The sequence below is a fragment of the Ylistrum balloti genome, unplaced genomic scaffold (assembly GCF_031769215.1).
Source record: "Ylistrum balloti isolate Yb309-2 unplaced genomic scaffold, AGI_CSIRO_Ybal_v1 Utg370160, whole genome shotgun sequence".
In the NCBI taxonomy this organism is placed as follows: Eukaryota; Metazoa; Mollusca; class Bivalvia; order Pectinida; family Pectinidae; genus Ylistrum; species Ylistrum balloti.
The window spans coordinates 209,584-222,493 of record NW_026782156.1 but is presented as its reverse complement, the minus strand read 5'-3'; the positions used below and the strand labels follow the sequence as shown (position 1 = coordinate 222,493).

The window sequence follows — 12,910 nt, the reverse complement described above, 5'->3', positions numbered from 1 at the left end:
TATGGTAATTATTATATAGGACTTGAACACAGAAGTTGTGATTTCACAATCATTACCAGGGTTTTCCATAAGAGCCGGTTGCCGGCCAATTTGACTGGCTACTTTGATCATTTGGCCGCCTACACCAATTCAGTTCCATAATAATGTTCCGTATACGACTACACGTACACGGCAGGCCAGCCTCCTACTTTCACTACACAGCCTACTACTAACAAAATTATGGGAAACCTTGCATTACAATAAGTTGGGTTTTTTTGTGTAAGTGAGTAAAATGTTTACTGATACAAACATGTATACTGTAGATACTGATATATTGATAACTGGAATACTGGCTTGTCACAGTCGGAGAGAAGCATTTTTAACAATTCTAATCAGCAAACAAGAAAAACTAGATCATCCAAGTGAAGCAGATGTCACTTGTACAGGGATAAATTCCAAAATAAGATTACTAGGCCAAGCAGGCAAATTTCAAAGGAAAGTGAATGACCTTACCAATCTCACCAGGTAGGAACACATTTTTAAAAAACAGCGAGAGAATACTGAGATAAGAACAAAGTCATAATTCACACACATAACAGGATTCAAATGGGCATAATATAAACAAAGAAAAGACTGTTGAAAAGTACTATGAGAATTGGTGTTCCTGAAAAGATTACCATCCTGAGCAGTGTAAGTGACCCACTCGAGTAAAATGCAGATGATTTTATCCTGCCACTGTCAAGGGACTGACATTCCCTGTACATTTGTATTATAATATGAGTTATCCTCAATAGTCATGGAAAGACCTTCAATACAAATAAACAATGAAGACTTGTAGTTTTCAGTACATCTTTTTTATCACAGTGAGATTGAGGACGGATCTGCGTAGATGCCAGTCAATGATACATGATCAATGGTCTATGAATACATAAAGCAAGTACATAATAAAGCAGACAAAATACTTCAGCTTCTAAAAACATTACTTTCTAGTATCAAAATTCATCACAATTCCATGGAGGGACAGTGTGTACTACATGTTACACTGAGAATTGGTTGTAATACAAGGGTATTGTTATGGACGGTTGTAATACAAGGGTATTGTTATGAACGGTTGTAATACAAGGGTATTGTTATGGACGGTTGTAATACAAGGGTATTGTTATGGACGGTTGTAATACAAAGGTATTGTTATGGACGGTTGTAATACAAAGGTATTGTTATGGACGGTTGTAATACAAAGGTATTGTTATAGACTGTTGTAATACAAAGGTATTGTTATGGACGGTTGTAATACAAAGGTATTGTTATAGACTGTTGTAATACAAAGGTATTGTTATGGACGGTTGTAATACAAAGGTATTAATATGGACGGTTGAAATACAAAGGTATTGTTATAGACAATCAGTTTGTAGAAAGATGTTATTCCTCCATTGGAAGCTGATCATTGTTCTGTGGACAGAAATTACAGTAGAGGATGTCAACAGGCAGCACTGCTCCATGAAGGATCAGTCCTTATACACAGACAGCAATGTTTTATAATGAGATGGTCCTTATAAACAGGCAGCAATGTTTTATAAAGGGATAGTCCTTACGGTCCTTATACACAGGCAGCAATGTTCTATAAAGGGATGGTCCTTATACACAGGCAGCAATAGTTTATAAAGGGATGGTCCTTATACACAGGCAGCAATGTTTTATAAAGGGATAGTCCTTACAGTCCCTATACACAGACAGCAATGTTCTATAAAGGGATGGTCCTTATACACAGGCAGCAATGCTCCTTTAAGGGATAGTCCTTGTACACAGGCTATGGCATGGACGGACGTTCCTTATATACAGACAGCATTTGCTCCATGGAGGGACGGTCCTGATACACAGGCAGCATTGCATAAAGGGAAGGTCCTTGTACACTGCCAGCAATGCTTCATGAAGGGATGGTCCTTATACACAGGTAACATAGCATGTATGGATGGTGTATTTGTACACTGACAAAATTGCTGTATGGAGGGACTCATTTTATACAGAAGCTATAGTGACACTTCCTAAATGCGAAGATGTCATGATTCCATTGAGGGGCTGTCAGTTCTTTGAACAGCTGAAATTATACAAGTAAATAAATACCATTTATGAATGAATTAATACAAAATATGAATTGTCAATCATCATCACCTATATTACTTTCTGTTTCTATTCATAAGGAATTGCACGATCATTTGTGGCATCTACAAAGTATGTTAAGCTGTTACCTACAATACAAAGGGATGCTGCCTAAATGTTATGTTATTTAAATATCTTTTTATTGTGATCTCAAAACCACAACTGAAGTGATATAGACTACAGTGTATATTGCTTCTTACATGCATAAACTACACAATCTAGAAATGATGGGAACTGTTGACAGCGATGTTGTAGTAAAAAAATAGATGGTAGGGTCATAAACCTAAAAACTTGGAAGTTACATGACATAATACAGTCACAAAAAGTACGATAGTGGAAATTTCTTCACCTTAGAATGACACCTATATCTTAATTACAAACTGTTAACCTTTTATACTCTGATGCAAAGAATATAAGAATTACTTACTCTAATGAAGATAAAACTACAGGTGAGAGAGGGATGGGGGGATCGAAGTAGGAAAGAATCATGATAGAAAAATCTCAATACACAGGGTATATAACCAGTCTTCATACTGAATCTCTGAGTATACAAGGTTTAACTTACGTCTGGTCGCCAGTAATGTGTTTCCATGGTTACAGGATATTGATACGACTGAGAAGAGTTCATCTGGGGAAAGATTGACTTTTTTTGGTGTAGAGTCGGTTTCTGATCGTCCTAGTCGTCCCCTGGCACTGTTCCCCCATGAGTAAACCTCTCCACCTGTTGATAAATAATTACTATCAACAGTTCATCTAAGATCATAACTCTCCTTCGACAGAGTCTCCACAACAAGGATATACCATCATAGTATTCATTTTACATGTATATTCTTATCATAATCTGGAAACTGTATGTTATTATGGAACATCTGTTGGAATAAATAGGTATTGACTCTCATGAATAAGGTTTCAATGTCACCGACTAATTACTGAGAATGATTATAAATACAAATGTGATTAAAAATAAAAGAAATGGAAATGAAAAACAGCTCATGTTAATTAGGAACACTTGTTGATACTTAAAATTTCATCTGCATTCAAAATTTTAAAAAAGTTGCTTACCTTCAACACTTGCTACTGTGAATGTATCCCCACATGCTACCTTTGTCACCTTCTGGTTTAGGAGAGCTCGTACTAACTGTATCTGGCGATTTGTGCCCTCCGAATTTCCAAGCTGTCCAAACTGATTCGACCCGAACACATAGCACTGACCCTCCACTGTCGAAATACAATTAGCAAATACAAACATACACTGAAGTCAATATATTATTTTTCGAAGTATTTTTATCAGTAAATCATAACTGTATAATCAAAGCAATTGATACAAAAGGAGCAAAGCAAATAAACATATATCTATACACCTCTTACCCTGGACAGGTATTTCTCTTATCCTGGACAGGTATTTCTCTTACCCTGGACAGGTATTTCTCTTACCCTGGACAGATATTTCTCTTATCCTGGACAGGTATTTCTCTTACCCTGGACAGGTATTTCTCTTACCCTGGACAGATATTTCTCTTATCCTGGACAGGTATTTCTCTTATCCTGGACAGGTATTTCTCTTACCCTGGACAGGTATTTCTCTTATCCTGGACAGGTATTTCTCTTACCCTGGACAGGTATTTCTCTTGCCCTGGACAGGTATATCTCTTACCCTGGACAAGTATTTCTCCAACTCTGGACAAGTATTTCTCTTACCCTGGACAGGTATTTCTCTTACCCTGGACAGGTATTTCTCTTACTCTGGACAGGTATTTCTCTTACCCTGGACAGGTATTTCTCTTGCCCTGGACAGGAATTTCTCTTATCCTGGACAGGTATTTCTCTTACCCTGGACAGGTATTTCTCTTACTCTGGACAGGTATTTCGCTTACCCTGGACAGGTATTTCGCTTACCCTGGACAGGTATTTCTCTTACTCTGGACAGGTATTTCTCTTACCCTGGACAGGTATTTCTCTTGCCCTGGACAGGAATTTCTCTTATCCTGGACAGGTATTTCTCTTACCCTGGACAGGTATTTCTCTTATCCTGGACAGGTATTTCTCTTACCCTGGACAGGTATTTCTCTTATCCTGGACAGGTATTTCTCTTACCCTGGACAGGTATTTCTCTTACCCTGGACAGGTATTTCTCTTGCCCTGGACAGGAATTTCTCTTATCCTGGACAGGTATTTCGCTTACCCTGGACAGGTATTTCTCTTACCCTGGACAAGTATTTCTCTTACCCCAGAAAAGTATTGCTCTTGCCTTGAACAGGTATTTCCACACTTTTTACCTGAGTGAGATTTCCTTGTCTCACCAAAGGGATAAGAGGGGGCATTCCCCTGTCAGGACAATGGTATGATATCACAGTAAGAGTTCAAGGACCCTTTTGTATATAAATGATGTCACAGCAAACGATGTGAAGCACTTGGACAACAAAAATCACACACTCAAAGAGGTCAGCAGAGTAAGAGAAAAATAATCATTCAACCCTTCGCATGTGAGATAGTGTGATCTCAACCCTCAAGAAGAAATCATTAAAAGTTGCAAATACTCAGCAAGTCAAATGTTTATTAATCTAATAATTTTTTCCCTCAAGCTGAGGTCCTATCTCATCTCCAATCGGAGTGAAAGATTCTTTTGATTCTACAACATCCAATACTCACATGTTACAACACCAGTGTGCGATGTCCCTAATGCCACCATCTTTACTGCCATCTCATTGATGGGATGTGATGTGATGCTCATGAAGTTGTAAATATCTTCTACCACTTTAGAACAGGTACCATCAGGTCCTATCTCATCGAGGCCTAACTTGTTGTATCTGAAATAATCATAGTCACATGACGATAAAAGTTGAAATTTAGTAACAAAACAATTGTTGCGGGAAAAATGTCAACATTGATATTGTACTGAAAATTTTTTCTATTAATACTATGGTTAATATTTTCTGCAGAAAAATTAACGAAGGGACTCTTTATTTCTGATTTTCAATGTTCAATGATCTTCACACCCAGAGAACAAGATGTGGGAAAACGAATCAATCTCTTTGCAGCTAACATTAACGAGGTTTAATCAATACTTGAAAAATATTTGTCTTACAGTTACAGAGTTTGACAATATGATTCCTTGTCTTGAGAGAATGAAATCATTATCATAACTGTTAAATAAGTTTTCAACTTTTAAAACTAGATAAGGTGTTTACCTGTTGCTGCCAGAACACAGAAGTTTATTGTCCAATGTTAGGATCATTGAGCAATCCATACCACAGTGAACAGAGGATGGATGGTGTGGTTTTGGCACAGAGACCATCTGAGGTGTAGAGAACGAGTCCTGGCTACCGAGGCCAAGACGACCTGTATCAAGGTCACATACATGAGGTCAAGGTCAGTGGAAAAAATATACCAAAAGTGTAAAAAAAAAAAAAAAAAGGTATAGCGAAATGCTTACACATTTTTCTTAGTGGCATGTACTGTTCAAAAGGAATCATGTGATACTAACAAGAAAATTTACAAGAGTAGCATTTAACAGAAATATGTATTGAAATAACATGCATTGCATTCTGTTATAGGAAAGAATGATATTGTTTTGTCATTGCCTGTTAATAAGTTTAAGTTTTAATTGCATGTTTCATAATACATGTATTACAATAACATCTTTTGGCAAAAATCTCTACTGATATTGATAAAGGCACTGAAAAGAAATTTATATGTGAAAGTTTCCATAAAGGGAGAATTCAGTTATAACCAAAAAGGTATTGAGTAACATCTACTCTAAAGCATCTTTACACATCCTGTCCTATTTTCATTAAAATGAAATTAGCTTACCATTATCACCCCTGCCCCAGGCAAACACTTCATGTTCATTGGTCACAGCTAGTACATGGGTGGCACCGCATGACACTTGCACCACCTCATAGCCTAGAAGGGACTCTACGATCTTTGCCTGTTGTCAATCATAACAAAACATTCATTATCACCTTATAAATGAGACATTCTAATAACTTGTATGTTTTTGTCACATTCTACCTTACAAAGTCACAATTTCCATCTTACCTGTACAACATCATTATAGTTTCCATGACCTAGGCACCCATTAGCCCCACTTCCAAAAGTCATCAAGATTCCTCGATCTACAGCAATATAAGATTCATGGTTAGCTAGAAAGACATACTCTAACATTTAGTATTATCATTTTATTTATTTCCCAAATTATTTGCAGTAAAATAAGGGAGATCTCTGAGTTTTCTCACACCATTCACAGGGTGCATTCCCCAGTTTCTCAGGGACGAATAATCCACCTTTTGAAAAAGACAGCTGACAAGCACTAATAAAAATTCAAAATTCACAATAGTGGTTGTCATCGTTGTATGTGGTGTTATGTCACAATTTGATAAGTTTTTACATGCATTTCATCAGCAATTAATGATGAGTTGTACAGTCTGTAACAACAGCTTCCATGAAAAAATGGTAGGAAAGTGTGAAAAAATAACTGATAACCTCTGTGTAATTCAGACAGATATCTGAACCCTCTGGATAACATTTTTAACATTTCACATTCAGCTTTAAAGGTTTCTGAGAAACATATTTTACCTTTGACAATAGTTCACTAGGATTCATGATTTACAACTACAATAATCTGTGGGATTAATTAAGGCTGCACTTATTATTTGATCTGTTTTTATAGACTTTGTGGAACATTACCTGTAAGACAAGCCGTGAAAAGGTCTCCACACGACACATGCTGTAGATTGACAGCAGACTGGCCCTCTAGATACCGAGGGATGAACCCTAGAGATTGACCTTCAGTTGCTCCTGGCATCAAATTATCTGTTCCAACGGAGGCCTAAAAACACATTAAACAGACATAACTTACTGCTTTTATCAAGACAGGGTGTTAATCCCTTGTACAGAAATCAATATAATGCTCAAATATTCACTATATCATAATCACTTCATCCAAACATTGTCAGACCTTGGAAAATTAATTTTCAAACTTTCCCTTCTTAAAAGAGTTATTTTGTACTCTTCTTTAAACCCATCACAGCAACAGAAATGTCTTTCAACAAATTTACATTAATTGGCATGAATGTGATTTCCTGAAAAACGAATTTGTACAAATCTTTCTGCAAACTAGAAAATGTCTTTAAGACATTGATATACCCTTATTCCTATGCAAACTAGAATCTGATCAGGTGTAAAATGTTATGTTATGATACATAGGCTAAATATGAACCAAATCCCAGGTATGCCATTGATTTGTTACAGGATGGGACAGGATGGGATGGGACAGGATAGATGGACATGTAACAATATCTCTTAGAAGTTTTTCCTGCAATGCAGCCAGTTATGTGATGTCTCTATAGTTTAAGCCTATCACCATTATCAGAAAAATGGCAAGGATTTAAGAAATTACATCTTATACACAGTATTTTACATCATTTTCTCACCTCCCATACAAATAAGCGTCCATTTTTGGTGATGGCAGCACGTTGTGAGCGACCAGTGGACACCTGGGTGACTTGTGTGTCGATGGTGGGAAGGGGTAGCTTCACTGGAGATGTCATCCCATTACCCCAACAGTAGACCGAGCTCATGGATGGCGGTTTAGATGATAGAGTGTCTAAAGAAAGTTGAACTATATTGTACAACTATTTTCCGATAAACTAATACAAAAGGAGTTTAAATAAGAAAACAGCATTACATATTTTATAAACAAAGTCACATCCGTAGGAAATTTAGATGCTTAAGTTTTAGGTTTTAACGAACTGATGTCTTTATCTGAATCTAAACCATCTTGGTTATATATTAAGTTAATCTGTATTTGTCTTCAAAGTGAAAGTTGGACCATAATGTAAAATTAGTTACCAGTAAAAATGAGTCATAGAGGTATACAACTATATTAGACTGACTTGACAGCTTTGAAATATAACAGTTTTAGTAACTACAAGTACATCACCATATATTATTACAATTAACATGATATACAGCTTGAAATAGATAATGTTATTTTTGTACAGATAAGGAAACATAACCCAACAGAATGAAGGTGTTTTAATAACCGTTGTGTTGTGCACCAGCACTTACCTCTGGAACTCTTGTTCCCTCGGTGAGGACGGTTAATGGCTGGAGTTGGCATTGGTCGGTGAACTCTAAAATTAAAAATTCTCTTTTAGGTTACACTATATCATTTAAAAAAAAAATAAATAAATAAACTAAAATATTTACTATAAGATAATTTATCCTATAGATAAATATGACTGTGTACAACATATTACCAGGTCAAGGTTATCAAGAGGTCCTGTGCACCTAATAGAAACCAACTCTAATAACACAGGGTTTCAAATTACCCGTATCCTTGTTATTACCTAGAACATGGCAGCTTCCCCATTTCAGTGTGAAGGTTAAGCAAGGCATTGGATACAATTGGCTGGGCCATGATTTGATTGATGTGTGGTCGTTTGTTTGGGTCCAGATGAAGCATACTTAAGATCAGGGACCGCAATTCCTCACTGTATGTCTCCGAAATTGGTGCAAATGTTCCACGCATAATCTTCAGGATCAAAGCTGGGAGATTCTAAATATTTAAAATCAATATCTTAAATAACAATAAAACCTTGGGTATAACTTTGTACTTTTCATAAATTTAATAGATTTTTTAAAAAATGCAGTTGAAGTTGAATGCAAAATTTTTCAATCCACTTTAATTTGACTGATTGACAGACTGTGTTAACATTTTGACATCAGAATTGAATTTTTTTTTTTTAACAAAAACAGCCTCAAAAGAGCATTGAGACCATTCATTCAAATGATCCTAAGAACTTACAGCTGCTTCGAAGGCCTTTTTGAGACTGGCAAGTTCATATAATACACAGCCCAGTGCCCAGATGTCACTCTTTTGATTATAACTTATCAAAGTCAAGGTTGAATAAGATTTTAGAGTGAACCAGATCTAGGTTACCGTGTAATGGCATCAGTGTGAAACATGCAAAATTCTTTTGCCCTAAAACAAACCTTACAATCTCTATTGCACCTTTTTCTTAACCTGTAAAATAATGAGACACACCTGTATTTGATGTCCTTTTAAATCCAAATCGCAAAATTTCAATTCCTTGAAATATAATTGGATCTTTTTACGATAATACAGGGCTAATATCAACACCCTTGGTATTTAGGTTATTGAAAAGAAGTCATTTTAAGATTTTGACATATTTGACAGTACTAGTGACTTTAAAAATAGGTCGAGGTCAATAATATGAACAAACTTGGTAGCACTACATCCCTGCATGTTACAAGCCAAATACCAACACCTGGGCCTTTCTGTTATTGAGAAGAAGTCATTTGAATGGAAAGTTTACGTGTGGCGGACAGCACACAACGACAGATGAAGCATAATGGATATAGGTCATCCTAGCCCTTCTGGTCAGCTGACCTAATAAAGCACTGAAGCAGTGTCGAATAAAAGTCAAACAATGATGAAAAAAAAACGAAAGGATACGGTTTTCCTTCACAAAGTTCTGGAGAAATATAGCATGGTGTTCCAACAACCTGAAAAAGAAGTCAGTGGTTATATGAAGCGGACTGCAATATTTCAAGGAAAAAACATATATTATTGAAAATGATCTCTAATGAAAATAGGTAATCATAATTTGTAGTTCATGTTAAAATATCTTTTCTACTATGACTAAAACTACTGTATTAAAACTGCAGTACACCAAAGGGTGGAAACATAATTACATATATACTGTATATCATATATTTCTATGAGGCTCAAATCTTGTGGTTTTCCAAAAATATACGTTTTTGTTTGAATTGATTCATGGATAAATCTTGTGATCTATTCCAACTTTTACCTGTTTATTATTTCACAGACATATAAATTTGTGGATAAACAGTAGATTCAAACAAAAATAGATCCCCCACAAAAAGAAATGGTTTTGCAGTTCTTGCCACTATACTTACTGTGTATGCCTTGCTTTTGCTGCTGAGCACTTTAGATATACCAAAGTCACCAATCTTGACCACTTCCTTCCTCCTGTCCAGCAGGATATTCTGAGTCTTTAGGTCCCGATGTAAGATCTGCTTGGAGTGTACATGTTGTAGGGACAGTAACATCTGGGCAAAATACTTCAGGATGTCCTGTGTAATAACACTGTTGTTAGATATCTGCTAGGTATCTACCATAAGGCAGAAGTTACAAACAGTGGAATACAATTATGTAGTGAGTGCTTTATAAAATGTATCAACAAATATAGTTAGGTAAGTATTTATAATAATGTATACTTAACATCTCAAGAAATGAAAACCATTATTTCAGAAATAAATTCCTGTATCTGAAATTCTCATGGTTAAAAGGCTTTGCAATGATAAATTTAATTTCAGTTTAATTTTAATTTAATTTAATTTTCCTTTAAGAAATTTTTAACAGTCAACAGATTGAAAATGACCTGAGGATACATTTGAATGGAAGCAGGATAATTTGTGTAAGACAGAACAATAGATAATTGTGAAAATGTTTATTATAAGTTATACTATGTTATTTAAAATAGAATCATAATAGATTACATGTAGCTCTTAATGTATATAGATGGTTATACAGACCTCCTCTTCTAGTAAGTTATTGTTCCTCTGTTGTAATACTTCACTCAGCGTTCCACCTATAAACATGTACAGTCAACAGAGTATACAGTGAAATCTGTCTCCACTAACATTTTACAGACATCTTACTTAATTGAAATCTGTCTTAACCAACATATTATAACTGCATACTGGCTTTTCCAACATCATATTATTGCTAAACATGTATTACAAATTAAAGTTTACTTCAAAATGATCCAGTCTTGCAAAATGCAGTGTTTATTTTCTATGAAAAATCTTTTAAATCAGAAAGTACCAATTACCATACTGTCTTAGCAGAAATCTAACTTCTAAATTCTACTAAATTCTTCAGACTGAAAATAAAAAAAGTATGATTTCTAAATTCAAACCTTGAGCATACTCCATGGCAATCATAAGGGCCTTGTCTTCAAGAAAATTCTCAAAGTACTGTATGATGTTTGGATGTGACAGCATAGAAAGGACTTTGACCTCATTCAGAGCAGCTTGCCGTTCCTCTTTGGTCATCTGTTCCACTGGAATCTGCTTGATGATCACCAACTTCTTGTCTGCCAACCTCCGACAAAGATGGACTATTCTGCAAGTGAGAAAAATGTATATTTTATTCATATTTGTATTCACTGTATTTTGATAAATTTTTTTACACCTGAAATCCTTGACTTCTCATTATGTTTGTTTATGTTTTGTATTATCCTGATTTTGGGACTTTCCTTTTAACATCAAGCCAATCACAAATAATATATAACAAAGTCATCCATTTTATATTTGAATATCAAAATTGGAATATTGTTAAATTTTACGAGTTTCTGTATTTTTCCTTTTCTGTTAGCTCTCCATCCCATACTCTTTAAAAACATTGCAAAAAAGTGAAAGCATATGAATGTAACTTTTAAGTAAATCACTGTCTTTAAATATTGTAACAGAGTAGTTGCTTGTCCTCCTTTTCCAGGTTCTATGTTCAATTCTTCAGTTAAACTTTGAATTTCCATTCCTGTTGCTTTTTAATATCTTACATGTAGGTCCATATTTAACTTATCGTATACACTGTTCTTTGTAAAGAGATATGCAAGTTCACGGACTATAAGCCTGTTTCAAAGTTTAAAGTTCAAAAGTTTTAGTTAAAGTCGGTGCATTAAAACAGTGAAACATTAGCTCTAATGAGGTATTATTACCCATAAGCTCCCCTTCCGACGACACGAATTTTTTCATATTTCTCCATTATGAAAAAAGTCTACTATAACTATGAAACAGATTATCCATACAAAACTCATCAACCCATATTACAACAGTGATTTAGACTAAATGGTTTTCATCTCTCGGATGTTCATCAATGTTGAATGTTGTTGACGTCCGGTTTCGGTAAATACAGAGATCATTAAAACGCTTGCATCGCTGGGACGTACCATTCAAACGTTTTGCAGATCCTCAATTAACAGCTCCACGGGCACCTTGCAAAACTGCAAAACAACTTTTCATGAGTTGTAAGATGGCAAGTGTTCAAGCTGCCAGGCGTCTTTCAAGAGATTTTCTTTGTCGAACACGATTACTTGTAAGTAATTTTGGTCAAAATATGATGAACAGAAATTTTGCCCGAGTATTTGAATCAAATATTAGCTTCCAGTTTTGCATTCATCAGCTTCATCATCTGGCGTTAGCCAGGTTATCCATGTATCCTCGGAACATGACACTCGAAACACATATACGCTCAGCGGCTATTGTACTGAGATTTCTAGAAAGAATACTTGAATCACTATCTTTAACACGACATCATATGATATTTTTGCTCCTTAAAAACATGTTGGACACAACGCCTGATATTGGCAATAGTCCTGTATTTGAGGGATATAGTTGGGTAATCATTTAGTTACTCAAATGCGGGGTCATTTGAAATAGAAACACCAAAGTTCTTTTAAACATAAACAATAAAACATGGGTGTCATATGTTTGACGTGGCCCAATAACCAATGCAACATTTTACATTTTCACACAAAAAGTTGTGAATATGATTGTCTAGCTTTCTGTAAAAATCACAAACTATATTACCTCCATTGATTACCAACTGCTTGTAGTGTGACTAAGAAAATAGAACACAAGTAAATTCATGCTCACCTTTGATATTTGCACTAAATGCTGCTACTGGCTATACACTATTGGCAATGGAAAACAAAGCCGGTGA

General features: G+C 35.4%; 1 protein-coding gene across 1 annotated transcript; it reads right to left on the bottom strand.

The window, feature by feature from the left end:
* Positions 1–817: 817 nt before the first annotated feature.
* Positions 818–12,075, bottom strand: LOC132550961 (serine/threonine-protein kinase Nek8-like). Its single transcript, XM_060215061.1, has 17 exons — positions 11,907–12,075; positions 11,106–11,311; positions 10,720–10,775; positions 10,081–10,257; positions 9,617–9,666; positions 8,945–9,026; positions 8,487–8,695; positions 8,206–8,270; positions 7,569–7,741; positions 6,823–6,964; positions 6,175–6,251; positions 5,947–6,064; positions 5,325–5,475; positions 4,786–4,943; positions 3,199–3,354; positions 2,702–2,857; positions 818–2,074 (listed from the first exon to the last, which is right to left on the bottom strand). Exons 1-17 carry the CDS (start codon positions 11,951–11,953, stop codon positions 2,037–2,039), a joined length of 2,061 nt encoding a protein of 686 aa, XP_060071044.1. The 5' UTR covers positions 11,954–12,075; the 3' UTR covers positions 818–2,036.
* Positions 12,076–12,910: the final 835 nt, after the last annotated feature.

Coding starts and splice junctions, on each gene's coding strand:
- LOC132550961 (XM_060215061.1), bottom strand. CDS start 11,953: ATGGAGAAATATGAAAAAATTCGTGTCGTCGGAAGGGGAGCTTATGG. Junction 11,312..11,906: donor GTCGGAAGGGGAGCTTATGG/GTAATAATACCT, acceptor TCTCACTTGCAG/AATAGTCCATCTTTGTCGGA. Junction 9,667..10,080: donor GCAAAAGCAAGGCATACACA/GTAAGTATAGTG, acceptor CTTCTTTTTCAG/GTTGTTGGAACACCATGCTA.